The sequence below is a fragment of the Corvus moneduloides genome, chromosome 10, assembly GCF_009650955.1.
Source record: "Corvus moneduloides isolate bCorMon1 chromosome 10, bCorMon1.pri, whole genome shotgun sequence".
Taxonomy (NCBI): Eukaryota; Metazoa; Chordata; class Aves; order Passeriformes; family Corvidae; genus Corvus; species Corvus moneduloides.
Window position 1 is genome coordinate 18,499,729 of NC_045485.1, and position 20,694 is coordinate 18,520,422.

The 20,694-nt window shown below is 56.5% G+C and overlaps 1 protein-coding gene and 1 long non-coding RNA gene across 5 annotated transcripts; one reads left to right on the top strand and one right to left on the bottom strand.

Moving 5' to 3' along the window:
* Nucleotides 1-2,790: 2,790 nt before the first annotated feature.
* LOC116448713 lies at nt 2,791-10,016 on the bottom strand. The gene is made up of 2 exons (XR_004242088.1): nt 7,318-10,016; nt 2,791-6,787 (listed from the first exon to the last, which is right to left on the bottom strand). It is a non-coding gene; the product is annotated as an uncharacterized LOC116448713 (long non-coding RNA).
* A 1,251-nt stretch (nt 10,017-11,267) lies between these two features.
* On the top strand, nt 11,268-20,311 carry PTMA (prothymosin alpha). 4 transcript variants are annotated; one of them, XM_032119532.1, is made up of 5 exons: nt 11,268-11,426; nt 15,533-15,604; nt 16,283-16,376; nt 18,946-19,019; nt 19,438-20,311. In XM_032119532.1, the coding sequence occupies exons 1-5, from the start codon at nt 11,382-11,384 to the stop codon at nt 19,483-19,485; spliced, it is 333 nt and encodes a 110-aa protein (XP_031975423.1). In that variant the 5' UTR covers nt 11,268-11,381; the 3' UTR covers nt 19,486-20,311. The 4 variants fall into 4 exon arrangements, with proteins under 4 accessions (XP_031975423.1, XP_031975425.1, XP_031975422.1 ...); XM_032119534.1 differs by having other exon boundaries at nt 16,283-16,370; XM_032119531.1 differs by having other exon boundaries at nt 11,272-11,426; nt 16,280-16,376.
* Nucleotides 20,312-20,694: the final 383 nt, after the last annotated feature.

Consider the following 20,694-nt stretch of genomic DNA (forward strand, 5'->3'; position numbering starts at 1 on the left):
CCTGTTCCTGGAGAGGTATTGGACTCAGAGATGGTGGGGAAGGCTGTGAGCAGGCTGGCAGCAGAGCCAGGACTGACCCCCTGCTCTACACCAAGACCCACCAGTGCCTGCATAAGGGGTGCAGAAGGGACAAAGAGTCCTGACCTCTCCCATTGCCTCTTTGCATCTTCCAGATTTTGTCCTTGTCACCCTTTATTATCCCATGGGTGAGCAGGGCCCTCAGACACCCATGGCCTGCCTCGCCCCAGCCACACTGATGCCTGTGACAGCCTTGGCTCCAGCAGATCACCACAATGCCAGGCTGCCCCAGGCTGCTCCCGCCTTCCTCCGGGAACTGCCCTCTGCGCACAAAAGGGTACGGACACCCCCACAGACACGTGCCTCCCATATGTGTCCCCAGCATTTGTGCTGCACCCACCCCACAGGCTCTCATATTTGCCATGTGTCCCCTCTCCTCTCACAGGCTGCCCCTGCACAGCCACCACGTGGTCCCCCAAGCACCCACACAGACCCCCTTGTCCTCCTGCCCTGTGCACAGCTCTGCACACACACACACACACACTCTCCTCTTGACACTTCACAGGCGCCGGGCAAAGGAGGGGCGAAGGAGGGGCTCCTCGAGTGCTAGAAAGTTGTTCCTACTCTGCGCTGGGAGAAACCACATTACTCACGAGTCCTTTTTTAGCGCGGCTATGTTTCCCCCTTCCATCTCCAGTCCATTAGCTACTATGGAAACAACATGTCATTGCCCGGAGGTGGAGTTCAGCCACAGCCAAAACAGCCGCGGATAAATTCCAGCACCCAAATTCACATCCTGGGGCAAAGCCCGTGCAGTTCAGCCGGTGAATGGGAGCAGAGTCCTGGCTGTGCTAAAGGAGCAGATCTCAGTCAGGGCATGCTTGCTGCAGGATGTGTGGGGTGCAGAAAGCACTGGTGGGAGCCCCATTCTCCCAGCCAGAGTGGACATGGCATGGGGAAGGCCAGGATGATGTACTCTTCCAGAGCTGACCAAGGGCATGCGAGTGGAGATAAACAGCAGATCCACAGGGCCTTGGCTGCGTCATGTCTGCTGCATCCTGCAGCACCCACTGCCCAGCCTGTGACAGCTCTCAGCTGTGGATTTTTGCTGTCCGGCCTGAACATTTCGTGCATCTCACCCAGGCCCCTACTGCGGGACAGAAGAAGCCAGGAGTCCTCAGTGCACCAGGGCAGCCAAAGTGCTTGAGCTGAGCTGCTGCAGGTGAGCAGTGGGGAGCACTGTGGGATGTTCTCCTCAAATTCTGTCCCCATACCCTGAGTCACCTGGATCTGGGGAGGGACTATCATTGTCCCAAAGCCTGCCTGGCTCTGCATGGGGAAATACACCGAAGGTGGGGCGGAAGCTGAAGGGACCCAAGGGACCCAAGGGAGTCACAGTTTAAGTGTGACTGCTCCTTGTCATATCCCCTCGGGACCCTGGGAGGAGGAGGGCAGGCAGGGATGGTGGCATGTCCTGCCTGGAGGCTTTCATAGCAAGGGTGAGTCCTGACTCCAGTCTTCCCTCACAGATGGGAAATACTGGGGATAGGAAGCAAAGCCCTTAGAAGGAGGAACTTCCCTCAGTGGCAGCTAGCAGTCCATGACGGAGCTGTGACATCCAGCAATGGTTCTGCCCAGCTGCCTGCTGCTGTCTGTGGGCACCCTCCCATCCTGGGCTGCCCAGGAGCTGCCATGTCCCACTCTGGTGGATTTGCTACCCTGCAGTGCCAGTGCCTGGGGACAGCAGTGCCACATCGGGTAGGCAGTAACTACCCCAGCACTTCCAACAGCTCACCCAGAGACAGGCACCAGAGTCAGCTCTGGCCTAGCTTGGACACCCCCTCCCTTCCCCAGCTTCCTCAGGAGATGGAGCAGGAAAACCTGTTAGTCCCCAGGGCAGCCTGGGAGTGATCCACTGGCTTTCGAGTTGGAGCAATGACCTGTGTAAGTGCCTGCCTGGATCAGGGCCAGTGAGAGCAAACTCTGGCCATGAGGCTCCCTCAGAGGAGGGAGGGAGAGACCAGAGGCAAGCAGAGATGCCTTTCCAAAGCAGGCAGAGGAACTGCCCGTCAGCAAGGCTTCTCTGCAAAGAGGTGAGCACCATCTCTGAAAAACAACAGAACAAACATAGTGAGGCAGAAAAAAATAATACTGGTTTCTAGAGCAGGGATTTTCAACCTGTTCTGCTTTGCTGATCTCCAAAAATATCCCACCAGAGATGCAAGTTCCTTTGTAGCAAACCCACACCACCTGGCATGATGCTTCCTGGCCTCAGTTACTCTTCCTTAAAAGCAGCCACGGAGCCATGGGGATCCCCCGGCCACAAAAGCTGCAGCTCCTGAGAGCACTGGAAACACAAATCAGGCTTGTTTACTCTCATGGGAGCCCCATGAAGTGGATTGCAGCCCCAAAACCCCAGGGCATGGTGCTGCAAGAGCAATGCTTGCCCCACACCCACTAAGGAAGGAGCAGGAGGGCACCCAGTGAAGCTGGGAAAAGCTGAGGTGCTGGGGAGCACTGGGGACATTGCAGTTTCAAAGCCATGCTTCTGACGGGGTGCTTGGTGTGGATTCTCTGGTGACTAATAAAAGGCCTGAGATTGCAGTGGCAGGTCTCTTGGGGTGGGTGCTAGTGAGTGTCCCCCATCTGCTCAGCCACTTGTTTCCAAGACATTGCAAGAAGATACAGAATCTCCCCCTCACATCACCACTAAATTTGTTTAAAATTGGTCCCATGGGTTTGCAACAACTAGAAAGGAACGAGCAGCAAAAATGGGAGAAAGGCTCTTTTTCTTTGGAAACCAATGTGAACAGCAGCTAAAATAAATGCTAAGGGATGCAGAAAGGTGGAAAGAAGTAGGAAGAGAATGATCCTGCTAAAATATCTCTTCTCTCCAAAATCTTGCCTATCACAGGTGTCTCCACTGAAGTAGGATGCCTGAGCATCCTTAACAAGTGGGGGACAGTCCTGAGATACAGATTGGTCCCAATGTCCCCAGTCACATCCTTGTCCAGAATCTCAGAAATGCCACCCAAGAAAATTTCTTCCAGGCAGGGATCTTCCCTGTGTTCCTGTCCTGGGGCTATGGGTGTGAACACAGACCCCATCAGCTCTGCAGCTGAGCGACACAGGGGACACACATCCACAGGGATGGCATTTCCCCCCATATCCCCTTTGCTTTTAGCCACTGATGTAAGGACCAGAGGAGCTTCTCTCAAGCCTGCACAGCCATGAGACAAGTTGGCCAAATAACCTGGGTGAAAATAAAAAAAAAAAAGAAAAAGAAAAAAGGCAGAGTCCATTCCCTAATTCCCTCTCGTTGCACAAGCAGTGAGGGAGGCCGCACACCGGCAGAGCTGGACGGCTCCTTTGGCAGCGGCACAGATTTCGATCGGCTTGAAGCAATCATGAAAATGCAGCCTGAACTTCCAGTGACTCACCCAGAGAACGGAAACTTCCTGGCTTGTGTGTTTGAGCATTTCTGGAAAAACTGCTATATTTGGCATGGAAAATAGGAAGGATTCCTCCAGTTGCTTGAAACAGGAGCAGCAGAAATGAGTCAATGGGCAGTTGAAGAACGTTGAACAAGGGCGCTCTCTAAATTATTCATTGTGATTGTCCACATTGTGTATTTTCCCCACAACAGGCTCAACAATGACAGCCCAGGATGGCCCAGGCTTCACCAGGAAGATCCTCGATTTATTGCTCCGACAGCCACCCCAGCACTGCACATTGGCTGTGTATCATTGGCTATGGACATTACAGGCTGCTTCCCATCTGTTTACCAACAAATACTGCTCCTAAAGGTATGGCATTGTGCTTATCGCTACATGTTGACCCAGCGTGAAAAATCTGCCAATTTATATTTTCATGACGTCAGTAGCTAGAAATGCAGTTCTTGCCAGCTTCAAACACTCTCAAATGTTTCATCTAGTATGCTGGGGGAAAAAAATGAAGGAACTGCTCTTCTGCACATTACTGAAGTTGGTGGAGGGGGGAGCTATTTTGAGGATTTGAAATGCATTCTTCTCTCCCTTTTTTTTTTTTCAATAGTTGTCCAAATGGTTATTCAAACAGCTTGTTCATTAAACTCCTGAGTCGGTAAATGAAAATTGTCATTTTCAGATCATATTGTTATTACCTAAAGGAAAAAAAAGATATGAATAAATTACAAGAAAAAAAAAACCAACAACTTTTCATGAAAAATCTGCTAAAAAGAGAGAGAGAGGGCAGCAAACATTTTCCATTGGGTACAATGCCAACCAGCTCCTGGTTAGCGTACACTGAATTAAATATTCAATTTGGTCATGCTCTGCTTTTATTGGTGGATTAAGTATCAACAAATATGTCTAATGCAGAGAGATGCTTCATGCTGCAGCTTGGCAAATCCCATTGCACCTCTGGATCAGTGCTTCGAGTGGGAAAACCTCTTCCTCCTGCCACTGTGACCCTGCAAGGCTGATGCCCGGGATCCATAGCCATTGCAAGGGGGCCCTTTCACCTTGTGACCTGCTGGTGTCCCTCATGGCTGGCCAAGCAGTGGGTGACCAGCACCTCTGCCATGATGCTGAGGGCAGGAAGCAGGAGAGGGACTGTTAGGCAGTGACCCTCTCCCAGCCACTGAGGCTTTGGAGCTGATGGACCTCTAGAACAGAGAGCGGGACCATTGGATTTAACTTCTTCCAATTTCTCTGCTGAATTTATCCAGTTGCTTTTTGCCTGTGAATTTTTAAGCCATTTTCCATGTTCCCACAGCAAGAAGGCCACAGCTTGGCCATGGCAGGAGAGCTCTCCCTTTCACTGGAGTGAGCTTGCAGCTTTCTGGTGGCCCCACATTCTTGTACAGGGAAGAGCCAAGCACCCACCTTGATTTGGCAGACTTCTTTCCTCTTCCCCGCTCAGCCCACTCTTTCCAAAGGTGCTGTTCAGTGGGAACCACCTGAAGCAGGAGGGTTTCAGCCTGGAAGCAGTGGCGTCCTACCCCTGGCTCCTCCCTGCTGGGCTCGAACATGGCCAGTCCCTCCAGAGCTCCAGCAGCACGGGGGGGTGAGCTGGGAGACGAGTGGAGGAGCACTCCTATCCCCACATCTTCAGCCCACCAGAGGCCCCAGGCAGGAATGAGATATGTTGGAATCATATCAGAGAGAAGGGTCTTGTCTGGGGCTCTGCTTTGCCTCTCAAATGCTGCCCCTGGAGATTCGGTATCTGCTTGAGACTTCTGGTCCATCAATTATTTAATTCCCTCCAGCCATGTGGTCTCCAGCCCTGAGTGCTCTTCTCCTCCAAGCGCACAGGCCTGCCTGTGGGGGGAGAGGGGTTGGGCGGAGGGATGCAGAGCTGGGGCTAGGCAGAGGACTCCCACTGGGAAGGAAAGCAGAGGCACAGGGGACAGGTCCCACCAGCCGAAATCTTGAGCTGAGCAGTTGGGCCGGCACCTTCTTTCCCAGCCACTCATTGGTTGAAGGAGCGAGTTCTTCTTCCGATCTCTGGGGATGACCCTGCGGAAATCACCTCCCTGCTCCATGCCTCACTTTCCCCACCTGTAAAATGGGGCCAAGGATTTCACAAGCGGTGTGAGCTCCAGTGGCACCCCAAACGTGCGTGCTAGACAGTGTTTTGCAATAAGCAAGAGTGTGACTCTTGCCCCTGCTCAGGGGGGTTACACCACCACGGATGTGCCTTTAGTGGCTCATGTAAGGCTGGTGGTCCCTGTTTGCTGCTGCTGCCCGTGCTGCCTCAAGCTAAAGCAGCACGGCACGGCACAGCACGGCACGGCACAGCAGGCACTGCTGGGTAGGCACGACAAGCTGCGACACGCGGGCAGGCAGGCGGCTGGAGCTGGGTAGGTGTGTCCCTGTTACCCAATAAATAACTCAAGCCCTAAAGCAGCCCATTGTAATTACTGGGGCCCCGCGCAGATTGAAAACGAAGAAGAAGGAGGGGAAAAAAGGAAATCAAGGTTCAGTTCTTCCCCAGGAGGTAGCGCTCCATGGGGAAAGCAATAGAGGGGAGCAGTGATTTATATCTCTCCAGAGGAATTCTCCTTTGCAGGGCCGCCCAAGGCGCCGCCAGGTTCAGCTGAGTTTCTCATCTGAATATGCATGAGCCAGTAATTAATTCTCTCTGATACTGATCCAGATTTGGGGTTGGTTTTGTGAGTGTGTGCGTGCGCGTTGTGTGTCCGTCTTCTCCCAGGTGTGCCAATGCACCAAGGAGGGATGAGACGAAGGAGTGGTGGTTCTCCACAGCTGTCCCTGCAGGATAATGGCCATTGACACTCCATGGCCAGCTTGGGGCAGACGGGTGGCCCTGGCTGGGTGGGCACTCCTGTGGAGTGGCTCTGGGTGGTGTCCTGCTGGGGACAGCATGAGGAACGGGGAGAGAGAGCAGGGCAAAATCGGGGTCATGTGCCTGGGGCTGGCCACACCATGGGGCAATCCCTGCCCAAACACACATCCAGCCTTGGGCATGTTGCAGGAGGTGTTTTTCCTCCTCCAGTGGACATTGCAAAGATACTGTGTTTGCAAAGTGCTGGAAAGAGGCAGGGAGGGAAGAGAATCTGGACTCACCTCCTCACTCCCACCTTCCTCTCTCTCTCCTTTTAAATCTCTTCCATGCATCATTTGAGCAGTGGGATGGGAAGGAACCCTGAGGAGCAAAACCCTGTATCTGGCCCAAGGCCCAGGCCTGGGGCAGGATGTGGGTATGTAAATGCTGTGCCATGGGCCCTTGCTCTGGGTCTGATCCATGGCTTGTAGTCACAACCAGCCTTCAAAACAGGGGAAAACCAGAAAACATTAATGAGAGAGAAACAACTGTTTTCCAGCTTTGCTTAGTCCACACCCCAGAACACAGGTCTCTTGCTCCGGCCTCAGAAGCAGGTTGCCCCAATGGCCTCCTCACCCTTTCCTTGAGAGAAAGGCAATAATCAGCTTTCCTGCCTTTAAACCTTGCTGTGGGGCTCTGGCCATCTCTCAGGGATGAGTTGAGATTGTTCAAACACACAGGCAGGGAAGGACAGGGATGTGAATACTGGTGCCTGGGTCATGGATCAGCATCCCAAACTGGAGGCTTCCCTGGTCCCCCCACCATGTCCCCACTCTGCCTGTAGCCAGGAGCAGGATTAGTAGCAGTGCTGGGGTAAATTGCTCCCCTCCACCTGGCCCTGGCTCCTGACAGCACCCATCAACATGAGGCAGAAAAGGGGCTGCCTCGGCACCACATCTCAACCGGACAGGGCAGTGGCTTCCCAGAGCCACAGAGAAGCCAGTGAGCATCAAGGGATCATGGTGTCATTACCTGCTGGGGTCAGAGGATCTGGAGAGGTCACACTCCTTTTCCCACATCCTCCAGTCACGGGGGATAACTCCTCTAGAATGCTGTCCTCACTCTGGAGCTCCATGCAGAGGCCCAAGGACTGTGCCATGTCCTATCTACCACATCCAGCTCTGGATGCGGACTGGAGTGCAGAGGAGACAGACTCCTTACATCCATCTGAAGGATCCCTGCAATGTCTCCAGGCTTGGGAAGCAGCGGGCTGGGAACGGCCGGTGAGTCAGAGCCCTGTGTTGTAACATAGGGGGCAGAGCGCGTGTCAGAGCAGGGATGGCCATGAGCTGCAGTGCGGACCCGCCTGGGCCTTTTGCAATCCTCTGGGGAAAGGCGAAGTTAGTGTCTCCATCCCTTAATTAAAGTGTGCCACAGGGCCCCGCTCCCGCCTGTTTACGTGGTTCGTGGGGATGGACGGAGGAGCAGCAGCCCGAGACATGGGGAAGAGGGTGGCCTCATCAGCCCTTCCCTGCTCTCGAACGCAGTCTCTGGCTCCTGCAGCCAGGTCTCAGCCTTGGCCCCACGGTCTCTCAAAGACACTTTTTGGACCCATGAGCCGACTCCAGTTCTCTACACACCTCCCCTCCCTCCTGTGAGCACACATGAAGCTCCTTCCCACCTCCTCATCGCCCTCCATCCCCCCAGTACTGCTCCTCCTGAGAAAACATCCACCAAGCCCCGGCCCCCATGTGCAACCCTTGCCCATCGAGGAACAGAAGGTGACACAGCCAGGATGTCATCTCTGCTGGCTTCACGTCCCGCATCACCAGCCTGACCTAGAAACACTACCACGTCTCGTGCGCCGGAGCCCGGGGATGCTGCAGGCTCATCCCTCTGTTTTTTCCAGAGCAGCTGAGTGACAGTCGCCCCTCCCTTGCCTCTCCGAAGAGCGTAATGAGAATTTCCTCCGAGGAGCAGCTTGCCGCGATGAAATAATCGCCCGAGCAGCATGATCTTCGCCGGGGATTAGAGAGGCTGCTACTTGCTGAGCTAGGGAAACGGCCGGTGAGGAGGGAAAACTCCTACCTCCTCCTCCAGCACCTCGGCTCCTTTGCCAAAGCAACCGCCTGCCGCAGACGGAGCGAGGTCCGAGGCAGAGAGCTCAGCCCTGGAAACTTCTGTCCCCGATGCTCGGGTACTTTTGGAAAGTCCCCTTCCACCCTCCTCCTCCTGTCTCTGCTCCCTGCGGAGCCGCTCCCCAGCCCCGGCAGTCGGGAGGGGTGGAGAAGAGGTAAAGAAGCAGCTGCCTTTTGCAGGCAACAGTTTCTGTTGTTGTTTCTTTTTGGACTGCTGAGGCATACAGCGCCGAGCTGAGCCTGCTTCTCCCTGCCTTCCGCACACAGGCACTCGCCAGCCGGTTATTCCGCTGCACGGAGGGACGGCAGCAAGGGCTATACATGGATTTCCGACGCGGAGTGGTTTAAGGCAGTTTTGCTTCCACTGCAGGCTTGGTTGTTTTTTTTATCTCCAACCCTCCCACCACCACCCCCCCCGCCCCCTGTCCTCTGTGAGATCCTGGTTGTGACCATCCCTTGAGGATTCCTAGATTCCGAATTTTCTTCCTGAAATATCCCACATGTCATTTTCTTTTTTTTAAACTCTTCCTGAAACGTGGGAACCCCAAGCTCAAAGGAACATCCCTAGTTTGAGCAGAAGGCACGCATGAAAGACAAGTTATAGCAGAAGTGATTTTTTAGGGGGGCTGGGCTTGGGTGGGTATTTTTTCTTTCCTCTTTCGGACGCATTTCGAGACTCGCTGGCCGCCAGCTCCCGGCTGGGCTGTGGCAGAGGGCGCTCCTGCCTCCAGCATTGCGAGCAACCTGCCCCAGACCCAGAGTCGTGTCTCCGGGAATAGCAGCTGCCCTTGTCTCGAACACTCCAAGCAAGAGGCGTAGCCAGCAGCGACCAGAAATCCCGGTTTCCACAGCCCTCTCCTTCCCCTGAGTGCATGGAGAAGCTGTCGCCCTGCTCCCGCCCAGTTCTGCCACCAGGTCAGAGCGGGACATCCAACGTAAGAAACCCATCATCCCCGAAAGGTCCCAATGCGAGAAATCCGTCGTCCCAAAAGGTCCCTCCTGACAAAACGCCGGCAGTGCCCGACAGTCATGAGCGGGGCACTGCTGTGTCGACAGCGTCTGTGATCCAAAGCGAGAGTTGCTCGTGGCGCCGCAGCCCCTGGGGCCAGGGGGCGGCCAGGGCAGGGGGTGGCTTGGCCCTGGCACGAGGTCAGTCCAAGGGTCAGCGGCCACCGTGAACTCTCAGCCGCCGTGGTGCTTCCCGCTCCCGCCACAGCCCTGCGGCCCTAACCCCCATCCGCACACCGCCATCCCCTCAGTGCCGCTCCCACGAGGGGCAGGACACGCAGACTGAGGAGAAAAGCACTCCATGGTGCGCCCAGGCACAGACCAGCCTGTCTGCGGTGCTACTGCGCTGAGTGGGAGGGACATTTTGTCCTGGAAGCGTGGCCCTGTCTCTGTGTCCAGCCGCCGAGAGCGTGTGGGGATGGGGCAAGGGATGCCGGCGCCATGACGCCTCGTGCCGCGACGCCTGGTACCAGGCGGTGTGGGGGCTACCATGGCTTCTCTGCAGCTCTCCTGAAGCCGTAGAGGGAACAGCCCCGGGTCAGCGCGGCTCCCAGCAGCCAGGAGCAGTGCTCCCCCGCCAGCGGCAGCCCCCCCCCGAGCCCCCGGCCGACCAGCCCCAACTCCGCTCCACAGCTCCGCCCCGAGCGGCCTCCGGGTTTTCAAAATCACTTCGCCGCAGACAGACAGGCGTTTCAGCCAACAAAAAGCCGCAAAGCGTCAGCACAGCGTTCGTCTGGCGCTGCCGGCCAATCCACATCGCTCGATCCCTATATCCCGCCCTCCGAGGACAAGTTCTGCCTCGGTCCGGCGGCCATGTTGAGTGTGGCAGCCTCTCTGCTCCGTCTGGAGGGGCGTTTTTCGCACTCCTTCACCCCTTGCTTCGCGCTTTCCGCACCGGGAGCCATTCACGCGCGGCGCTGTCTCACCCTCGGGGCTGTTGCGGGCGGTGGAGCGGCTCCCCAGGGGTGGTAACACCGTGTGGTTACCCCACGAAGCGCTCTCGGCGCCATCTTGAGTGTGGCAGAGCCCACTCACCCGCCGCGTCGGTGCCCCGTTACCCCTGGTGTGAGGGGGGACAGATGTGGCCCCGGTGCCCGCGGGCGCGGTGCGAGGGGCATGATCGTATATAACGGGAAGCTGAGGAATGGGGAGCACAGGGAAGCTCCTGGTGCGCCTCAAGCCCTGAACTCGCACAAGGTTGGGGAGGGGGGGAAGTAGAAGCAGCTTGGCTACGTTTTTTTACTGTAAAATAAGCAAACGGGTGGGAATCCCGCATTTCTGCGCGGCAGGCTGGGCGGGCCGCCCCTCCCCGCTCCCCCCCCAGGGGCGGCCGCGGTTGTTATTGTGGCCAAAGTTTCCGCGGGGCGCCGAAAACACAGTGAGCGAGGGGGGCTAGCGGGGTACCGAAGGGACGGGGATGCCCCGAGACCAGCGGCGGCCCCGTGGGAGCGGGGTGGGGGGAGGGCAGCGCCGGTTCTCCCACATTACAGTTATTATTCTTATTTTTAACTCTTATTATTTCCCCTCCGCCCCTCCTCAGGCGCGGCGGGAGCTTCCCCCCCTCCCCCCTCCCGCCGCCTCACACGGCGGGAGGGGCGGGGCGGAGGCGGCGGGGGCGGAGGTAGTGCGGGGGGCGTGGCCCTGCTCCCCTCCGCGCCCGCCACGCTGAGACCGGACCCCACTCATCGCCGCAGTGGCGGCGCTCGCCGGCTCCTTTAAGCGGCCGTGCCCCATTGTTTGCGCCGCGGCCAATGGGCGCCCGGCGGCCGCGGCGCGCGCGTCCAATGGGGCGCGGCGCGGGGCAGCGCGCGCGCCGCCCCCCGGCTCTATAAGAGGGCCGGCGGCGCCGCGTGAGTTCCCACTGGCTCGCGCAAAGCCATCTTGGCATTGTTCTGCCCGCCCGCCCGCGCCGCCGCAGCCCCGCGCGACACAGCCCCGCACGCCCCCGCCATGTCCGACGCGGCCGTGGACACCAGCGCCGAGATCTCCGCCAAGGTGAGCGACCCGCCGCCTCGCGCTGCGCTCTACGGCTTTCATCCCCGTGTTTTAATTTTTTTTTGCTCGAGCGATTTCTGGCTTTTTTTTTTTTTCCTCTTGTGTTTTTTTTTTTTTAAAAATTTTTTGTGCTCCCCGCCCGTCCCGCGTCCTGTTTTCTCCCCTTTTCCCCTCCGTTTCTCGCGTTCAAGTTGGTGGCGCGGCGCGGAGTGGAGCCGGCGCCGCCGCGCTCGCTGTGCGGGGCTGCCAGCGCTGTTCCTTTGTCTACAGCGTGCGGGAAACGTGCTCGCCGCCTTTGCCGGTGCTGCCGAGCCCCGCCGCTCCGCGCCCCGCTCCCTCCCGCCTTTCCTGGGGACAGCAGCTGGCCGTCCCGCTGCGGAGGGACTCGGGGAGCCGGGGGGGGACATGCACGGCAGCGCCTCGGCACCCGGCAGCGCTCGCTCATTCACTCCGCGTTGCGGGAGCTTGACAGCCCCGTCAAACTTGTGTCCCGCTCGGCCCCGTCCCTGCGGGGGGGGTGTGGGGGGAAGCGCTCCGGAACACGCACTGGAGGGTGGGGGGGGGGGGGGGGGCGGCAGTGACTGTTTGTGGAGTTGCTGCTGAAAAGCGGGGTGGGCGGGCGGTTGCTGTTTCGGAGTTGCACCCGGTTGATGCGGGAGGGGCGTCTGCTGTGTCGGTGTTACCCCTGGAGTATGTGTGTGGTGGCGGGGCAGTTGCTTTTTCGGCGTTGCCCCCCCCCGGAAGGAGGGGGCCATTTGCGGTATAGGAACTGCCCCGAATTGGGGGTTGCTATTTCGGAGGTGGGAGGGAGTAGAAGGTGCTCCGGAGCTGTGCCGGGGGGGCTTTTACTATTTTTGGAGTTACCCTGATGGGGGCACCCCCACAGTGGAGATGCCCCGGTGCGCTGGGGCGGCGGGGCTGAGGGCGCCGGCCCTGGCCCAAGCTCCTTGCAGCGGGATAACTTCACGAGTCGCTGCTAGAGGTGATGGGAAGCGGTTGGGGAGCGCCGGTACCAGCCGGGAGCGGCTCTCCCGGGAGTCCCCGCTGCGGCTCCCGGCGCACGCCTTTGTCTGCGAGCCGTGGCGGAGCGTTCCCCGGAGGGACTGCGCTCCCCGAGCGGCTGCGGTGCGCCCTGCTGAGCCCGGGGCCGCGGCCGGAAAAGTTGCGGGGGGACCCGGCCCTGGCCGGTGCGTGGGAAGGCGGCGGGGATGTGCCCGGCGGCCTCCTCACCCTGTGCCCCGGCCGGCCCCAGGTCGCACCGCTCCCGGGGGCAGCGCGGCTGGAGGGGAAAAAAAAACCTGACGGAGAGGAGGGTTTATTAAAAACAACCAACAAAACGCCGTTTATGGCAGATTTCGATTTCACTTCTGTTTCCCGCTCCCGCAGCCATGCCCCCATCCCGCCTGCCGTGCCTCCGTTCCGGGGCCGCGGCTTGGTCCGCGCCGCCTCCGGCTCTCCCGCTGCCGGGAAGCGGCGAGGCGGGTCGATCCCCATCCTTCCCCCGGGGAACGGGGCCAAGTTTGCCGTTAACCTTCCCCTGCCCTTTACCGCGTGCGGGAAGGGGCCTCGTCTCTGGCTCGCCCTCCTGGGAGCGGACAAGGGTCCGCGCTGCAGGGCGGGCGGAGGCACGCACGGCGGCAAGGTGACCCCCCCCCCCCCCCCCCCCCCGAGAAGCGCGGAGGCACCGGGGCCGTTCGCCCTCGTCCCGCCTCGCCGTCCGGAGCGCTCCCGGGAGGCGGGGATGGGGGGGGGAGGGGGTTCCCGCCCCGCCCGGGCGCCGCCCCCGGCCGGTGCCGCGGGGCGCCCACCACGTGCAGGCCTGGGAGCCGGAGGCCGCCTCGCCGCCTCCGCCGGGACTACAGTTCCCGGCAGCCCGCGGGGCGCCGCGCTGGCCGCCGGCCAATCAGCGGGGCGCGGAGAGTGGCGCGCAGTTTGAATGGCGGCCGCGCGCGTGGCGGCGTGGGTGAGCCCCCTGCCGGCGGGAGGCGCGGGCTGCGGCGGCCCCTCTGTCGTCCCCGGGTCCCGATTCCCCCCCCCCTTTCCCACCGGGATCCTGCCGAGAGCAGGGCCAGGGAGAAGGTAGAGCTTTCGGGACTGGTGATGTGTGACTGTACACCGCTGCTATTCTTTCCATAGACAAACAGCCCTGACACACCTATAATTAGAGGCTGTGTCCCAGTCTTGGTGCCAGAGCAGCGCTGCTGCTGCACTGGCCCTTGGTCTGGAGGCTTCTGTGCACATCTATTTGTGTTGGACTGGGAAAGGAAAAGGGAGAATCCGTGATGCTCTCTGCAACCCCGTTGCTAGCACAAACTTCATAACCTGGCATCGTGATGCTGGTTAAATTGAGAGCATTTTCAGTGATGCAGGAAAGGTCAAGGCTGGAGATCTGTCCAGCTAAAATGCCCAAGAATAAGTTGTTCCTTCACTGGGAGAATTGCTTGTGTTTTGTGAACAACTCGTTTTAAAAAGAAATGTTGGGCAGGGTGAGATGTGGAAATTTTGACTGCTTGACTTGCTCTGTGTTTAACTTGGGAACTGCTTTGTCGCCCTCGTGCTCATGTGCCTGGTGTGAGGCAGCAGCTGTAGCCCAGTGATGCATGAGAGGCCAAATGGTTGTGATCAGTCTCCAGGAAACAGGGCAGTGGAAGCCACTGAGAGTGTAAAACTGTGGTGGAACTGGGCAGTGTGGAGGAGGTGGCCTGGGATTTGTGTGTGAGCAGGGAAAGGAGGAGGGAGCTTGTGTGTTTGTTTTAACCCAGACTCCTGGGTTGGTTTGCATAGGTGAGGTTTGATCAACAGGTATTGTCCCCTCAAAGGTTTCTTCCAGAGAAAGTATTTTCTCAGTGCACTGGCAGCCTGTGGGTGCCTCTGGAAACAGCATCTGTGTGTTTAAGTAACCTGTTAGTCTAAAATGCCTTTGCTGCCTCCCCTGAGCAGCCTGCAGGGCAGTAGAAACCCTCCCAGAAGGGAGCAGTGATCGCACCCTAGCAGGGCCAGGGCCATGCTCTTCCCTGCTGTGTTCCCACGAGGCAGTGGCTCCTGGGAGTGAAAGTGCCCGCTCGCTGTCCGTGGGCGGCGCAGCAGCCGCAAAGGGCAGGCGGGGGGAGGGAGAAGCCACCACAGCAGAGCAGGAGCTTCCAGCAACTTTTAAACACCTCATGGTCGCTGCCGAAGCCGGCTGTGGCTGTGCTGCTGGCCCTGGGGAAGGGCCTCCCTGCTTTCCTTGGCTGGGGTAGTGCTCCCTGTGCTGAAGGATCTCGCTCCAGCTGATGGAGGAACAGAAGGGGAGGAGGATGCAAGCAGAGATGCCAGTGTTAAATCCAAGTGTTCTTTATGCGGGAACATAAAGTTGGATCCTTTCAGACTGTTTGCTGAGTGACTTGGCATGACATTTTGACAGTGATCAATAGCAAAAACACACAAGCTCCCCCTCTGCTTGCGATGGAGGCTTGAACCGAACTAGCCAGGCACTGCTCTTGGAGCAGTGTAAAAATAGACTTCTTCCCCCACCCCATCCTGTTACACTTTAAGCTGCGAGCTGGATGCTGGAGCCTCCTCTCTGCTGCTGTGAGAAAGACCAGGCATGTAATATTTGCTGTATGATTTTCCCAGGCAGGGCAGAGACCACAGCCTCTGCTAATGAGTCCCTGGGATTTGTTCCTGCTGTGAAGGTACCAAGCAGCTGTGGATGTCTGCAGCCCCCGGGTGGCAGAGCCCATCCTTTGGATGGGGCTGCCGGCTGTCCATGGCATTGCAGGAGCTTGTGTGGACTGTGCTAAGATGGGCAATCAGCCAGCTCTGCTGCTGTTGAGCATATGCAGGCGGCCAGCTCTGTCTGTTTGGGAGCTCAGAGGTGAAACAGAGCAGTCTCTTTTTTAGATGGCTGCTCTGGCAAGGCTGACTTGGATTGAGATTCGCCCCCATGTTTTCCCGTTCCCAAGGAGGAGCCAGAACGTGGCGACCAAATCGCAGAACAAATCTGTGTGAAGAGAAACCAGCTCCTGCTCTCGCTCTCAAACTGTGTTTTTCACACCTGATCTGCAGCTTCTCTGACCCAGACACCTGGAATTGGGGTGACTTCTCTGCTTTTCTGCTTCTTCCAGGATCTAAAAGAGAAGAAGGAAGTTGTTGAAGAAACAGAAAATGGCAGAGATGCACCGGCCAACGGCAATGCTGTGAGTATGGTTGCAATCTGCTGGGGGAGGCAGTTCTTATTCCAATGCCTTTTTGTTTTCCTCTGTCTTCTTGCTTTTGCTGCAAGTTTGTCCCTAGCCCTGCTGAGAGGGGACCTCTGTAAATGGCAGCACTGAGTGCTGCAGAGCCCTCCAGCCTTTGGCGCTTCATGTTATGCAGACACTCCCAGCCTGTGGGCTGTTGTGTGTGCAGAAGAGAAGGGCCGGGCTCGGATTCCCTTCCTGACAGCCGTGTGAGGCTGTCCAGTACCACCTCTTCCCTAGACAGGGATAGAGGAGAAAAATTTTAAAAGCCACTAGGATTTACAATGTTACAACCAGTCGAGCTGGGAAACGCATCATGTACATGTTAACTGGTTGGTTTTCTAATTTTAACATGCTGGGGGAAAACTGTGCCACATTTCAACGTGTCATGAAAGCCATTGCAGGTTTTGTCTCAAAGCTGCAGCCCCAAGTTACTGTAGGCTTGATCCTTTGTGCCTGGGCTGTCTGGGTTGTGTGGAGGCAGGTAGGAAGCGGGATGTGTGCCCGGGGCTCCGGTGGGCTGGTGCTTTGCTTTCGGCAGGAAAGGTGGGAACACACACTTGTGCTGAATGTCTCTTCCACGTTCTCCCTTCCCCAGTGCATTTTTTTTAAGTGATGTTTTGTCTTGCCAAGGAGAACGAGGAAAACGGAGAGCAGGAGGCTGACAATGAAGTAGACGAAGAGGAGGAGGAAGGTGGTGAAGAAGAGGATGAGGAGGAAGAGGGTGATGGTAACTTTGTTTGTTCCCCCCCCCCACTCCCATCCCACGGCAGTGTCCTGCTCTGGATACCAGGCTCCCGGGACGCGGAGGCGAGCGGAGAGCAGCATCTCCCCCTCGCGGCTGCGGCCAGGGAGCTCCCGCCAGCCAGGCTCGCTTCTTCCTTGCTTGCCCGAGCCACCAATGCTGGGAGTGAAGTCAGCCTTGAATCCTTTCCAGCAGGTTGAGGGCAGATTCCTTCCTCCCTCCCTCTGGCCAGACGGCACCGTACTGTGACGCTGAATAAGCGCATTAGCCCTTCCGTGCGAGTAGTAAAATCTGCCCTTGACTCCTGCGAGCACAGCCGCTGCTGCAGACACCAGTGCCGGCCAGTGGGACAGGAACAGCCCTGGGTGGCTATGGCTTGGCACAGAGGGCAAGTCACCATCCTTGTTCATGGAGCAGTGTGCTGAGAGGCCCATGCAGCCCTCATTCCCAGCCCTTTCCCAGGCTGGATGCCATCTGGAAATGAGCAGAGGAACCTGTGGCTCTCCCCTGCTCCTCCAGCTGGAGTAGATAGGCTTCCTTTGAACCTTCTCTGTCTGTAATGTCCTGTGTTTCCCTGCCCTCCTCTGCTTCCTGACCTGACCCAGCCTGGAAGTGGGTTTTGGCAGCAGTGACTAGAAATCCAGCAGTGACTTGCCGAATCACTTCTCACCCTCCCTGCTATTATTTTTTTCCCAAGATCTGCTTGGATGAATAACATTGTTTATTTTTATCGCTTGTTAAGGCTGGGAGAAAATCTTTCTTGTTATGCTGAAATGAACTCAGGGCCCCTGATTATCTGTTACTAGGTTAATCCCCTGTCAATTTTTGGTTTACGTGCTGACCTACTAACCTGATGGCTAGTTTTGGGAGATAGGGACAGGGCTGGAAATTTAATGACCATTAAACCAATGTTTATTCAGAGTGTGAGCTGGGAAAGCCACCTCCTTCGGGGGTAGCACTTTCTCACCAGCTGCTATGCCCTTCTGTAGGAATTGGCTCACTAGGAAAACTGGGAATTGTGACCCTCTTTAACTTGTGGTTTTAACTCCTGGGGACAGGTGCAGCACTGCTTTGTGCTGTCCTGAGCCCATTTACCCCCAACCCTACTTGAGGGTGGAAGAGAAGGGGAATACTTGGCTCTCCCTGCTCCTCTTGGGCAGGAGCAGGGAGGATATGTGTGCTGCAGGCGTGTGTGTGGGGTGGAAGTGTTGCTTGGATACTGCTGTGACAAACCTGGGGAGATTTGGTCCCGCAGTGCCAGCCCAGCTCTTCTCAGCTCACCGAGTGCAGGCATGATTTGGCACACGGTGCCTGGAGACGCCGATGCCTTGCGGGAATCCGGCACAGGCTCTGACCACTGGCACGGGCTCTGTCTGTGCTTGCTGCCCTCGGGCGATCCCTGCCTGAGAGCTGCACCTGAGCACTGCAGGAGAGAGATTTAAAGGCAGCAAGTCCAGCTTGCATCAGCTTTTTTAGCCAAGACTTGCAGCCAAACTCCCGGAGTTTGACAGCAGAGGAGAGCTTGAGGGTATATTTTCCTCTCGCATCTCTCCATCCCATCTCATTATTTGCTTTGCTTAAAGCAGCTCAAAGAACTAAAAATGCTCCCAATCAGCTTGGCAATGTCACCTGACCTGCTGGCCAACCCAGTGCATGTGATGGCTGCTGGGGTGTTGATCCATCGCTGGGAGCTAATCTTGGCCCTTCCCACTGCATGGGCCATGCCACAGCTTGGGCACACACTGGGAGAGGAGAGGGGAAGGGAGGATGGGCTGACCTTAATCCCCCCGGCTGTCCATACGTGTGGCTCGTGGCAGTGGTTTAAAGCCAGCTTACTGGCCTTAACACTCTCTTAAGTTTTAGTAGGGTCTCCTGTTACACAAGAGACTCGTCTCAGCCGCTGAGAAGCTGTTCTGCCTCTGGGCTTGCCCCTGAGCCCCTAAAAGTGGCCAAAGGTGATTGACTCAGTTGTTCTGATCCACTGGCCTATTTGAGCTCAAAGTGGGTCAAAGCCCAGAGCTTGCTGCTTATTCTACTGGCTGGCTGTAAGATAAGTTGGAAGCATTTGTCTGCTGTTCTGATAATTAGAAAGTGTTCTGACTCAGAACTAATGCGTTCTGGCTCTCTTAACTCATTAAAGATGGACTAATAGCTGCGAAGGGAAGCAGAAGTAATCTGGAGTGGTTAGGCAGAGCAGCCACTAGAAAGAGTTTTTTCCTCTCCCTTTTTTTCCCCCCCATTTTTACTGTGATTTCGGCACTTGTGGTAGGTAGTGGTTTTGCCATCCCATTGTCTGTGTTACAAATGCAGTGTGAACCAGACTCGAGGCTGCCAATCCTTATTTCCCCTTTGGTGGGTCTGGTCAGTGGGGGATGCCCAGAAAGCCAGTGTGTCCTCTGTCACCTCTTGTCCTGAGCAGAGTCTGTGCCACCTGGGGAGATGGGACATGATGTCGCAGTGTGGGGGTGAGCCAGGATTATACCCAGAGGGGAGGTGTGTGGTACTGGAACTCTCCTAGAGGGTCTCACATTTCCTCCCTTTGTCTTCCCTGCAGGTGAGGAAGAGGATGGTGATGATGACGATGAAGCTGAGGGAGCCACAGGCAAACGGGCAGCTGAGGATGATGAGGTAGAAAGAGTAGGCAGCCATACATGTCCCCAGAGGGCTTGGGAGGGGGGAGGGTGTCAGTGGGGCCAGAGGGGCTGGGCTGGGCTTAGCTCTGGGGCTGGAATGCTCTGCCTGTGTGCTCCCCATGTCTCCCCAGGGACACAGCCCAATTCCGTTTATACACTGGCCTGGTTAGGGGGGTGTCTGCTCCTGCTGAGTGAAGCCCTGGGCTAGGGAGCCCTGGCATGCTCATGGCAGACCGAGGTGGGGGCACCCAAGGGGCTCCCTGAGAAGAGAGGGTTTTGCCTGGGGGGTGGGGGAACAACACCTGTGGTGCTCTGACCTTGCCCCCAAGGCAGGAGAGGGACCTGAAACTCTTGCCTGCCCCCAGCAGCTCCACTCCCCATTCCCTCTCCTGATGGCTTTGCTTTCCCCTCAGGATGACGACGTTGATCCCAAGAAGCAGAAAACCGATGAAGATGACTAGGCAGCAAATTTTTTTTTTTTTTTTTTTTTTTAAAATAAGGAGGAAAACAAACCAACAAAAAAGGCCAGCGCGTCCTCTTCACCCTTGGGTCCCCCCTTGGGACTCCTGTTGCAGCCCCCTTTCCCACACACAGCCCCTTCCTCCCCCCTCCGCCATGGTCATCCTCACCAAGTAGAGTGAACCCCGTCCCCGCCCCCCAGCGCGGCGCTGCCACTCAACGAACATGGAAATGATTCGCCCGTTAGCGGGGAGAGAAAAACCCCCCTTCCCCCACAGACCCCCTCCCCCCAAGCACCAAAACTTCAAGGCCCTGCTTTCTTTCTTAAAAGTACTTTAAAGGAGAATTTGTTTGTATTTTTTATTTACATTTTATATTTTTGTACATATTGTTAGGAGGTCCGCCATTTTTAAGTGATCTCGGATTGACCAAAAGGGGGGCTTTGAAGTGTATATCTCTCTTGTTACCTATCTCTGACTTTACTTGTGGTGTGACCAGGCCCAAACCATTATCTCAAAGGAGAATAAAACAAAACCTTGTAAAAAAAAAAATTAAAAAAAGACAAAAATGCAAAAAAAAAAAAAATTTACAATCTTATTCTGAGCATTCCAGTAACTTTTTTTGTGTATGTACTTTAGCTGTACCATAGATCGTGGTTTGTATGAGGTGGCAAGGCCAAAGATAAAAAAGTTTTCTTTTTTTTTTCTGTCTATGAAGTTGCTGTTTATTTTTATTTTTTCTTTTTTTTTTTGGCCTGTTTGATGTATGTGTGAAACAATGTTGTCCAACAATAAACCGGAATTTTATTTTGCTGAGTTGTCCTAACAAGGCTGCCTCCCAACTGCTGCTTTTTGTTTTAGTTTTCATTTGTTTTAGTTTTTTATTTCTTTCTTTCCCTTCTTTCTCTCCTTTTCTTTCTTTGCTTTGGACTTGGGCTGGGAAGACAGAGAGGGGTAGAGGGGTGCAGGGTGTTGATGGGGAGGGTCTGTAGGCCATCCTGTCCCCCTGCTGCTGTGGAGGTAGGGGAGGCAGAGTCTTTCCATGGCTATATTCCTGTGGAGAGCTGCACCAGCATCCCCAGCATGGCCTCTGCATGGTCCTGCATGCTCTGGCTGCCCTTGGCAAGTGGTAGGGAGGGGTTAGACTGGGAAACTCAGGGATATGGACAGTGAATGTGGGGGGCCTGGGTATGGGCTGCTCAGCAGTTCTCC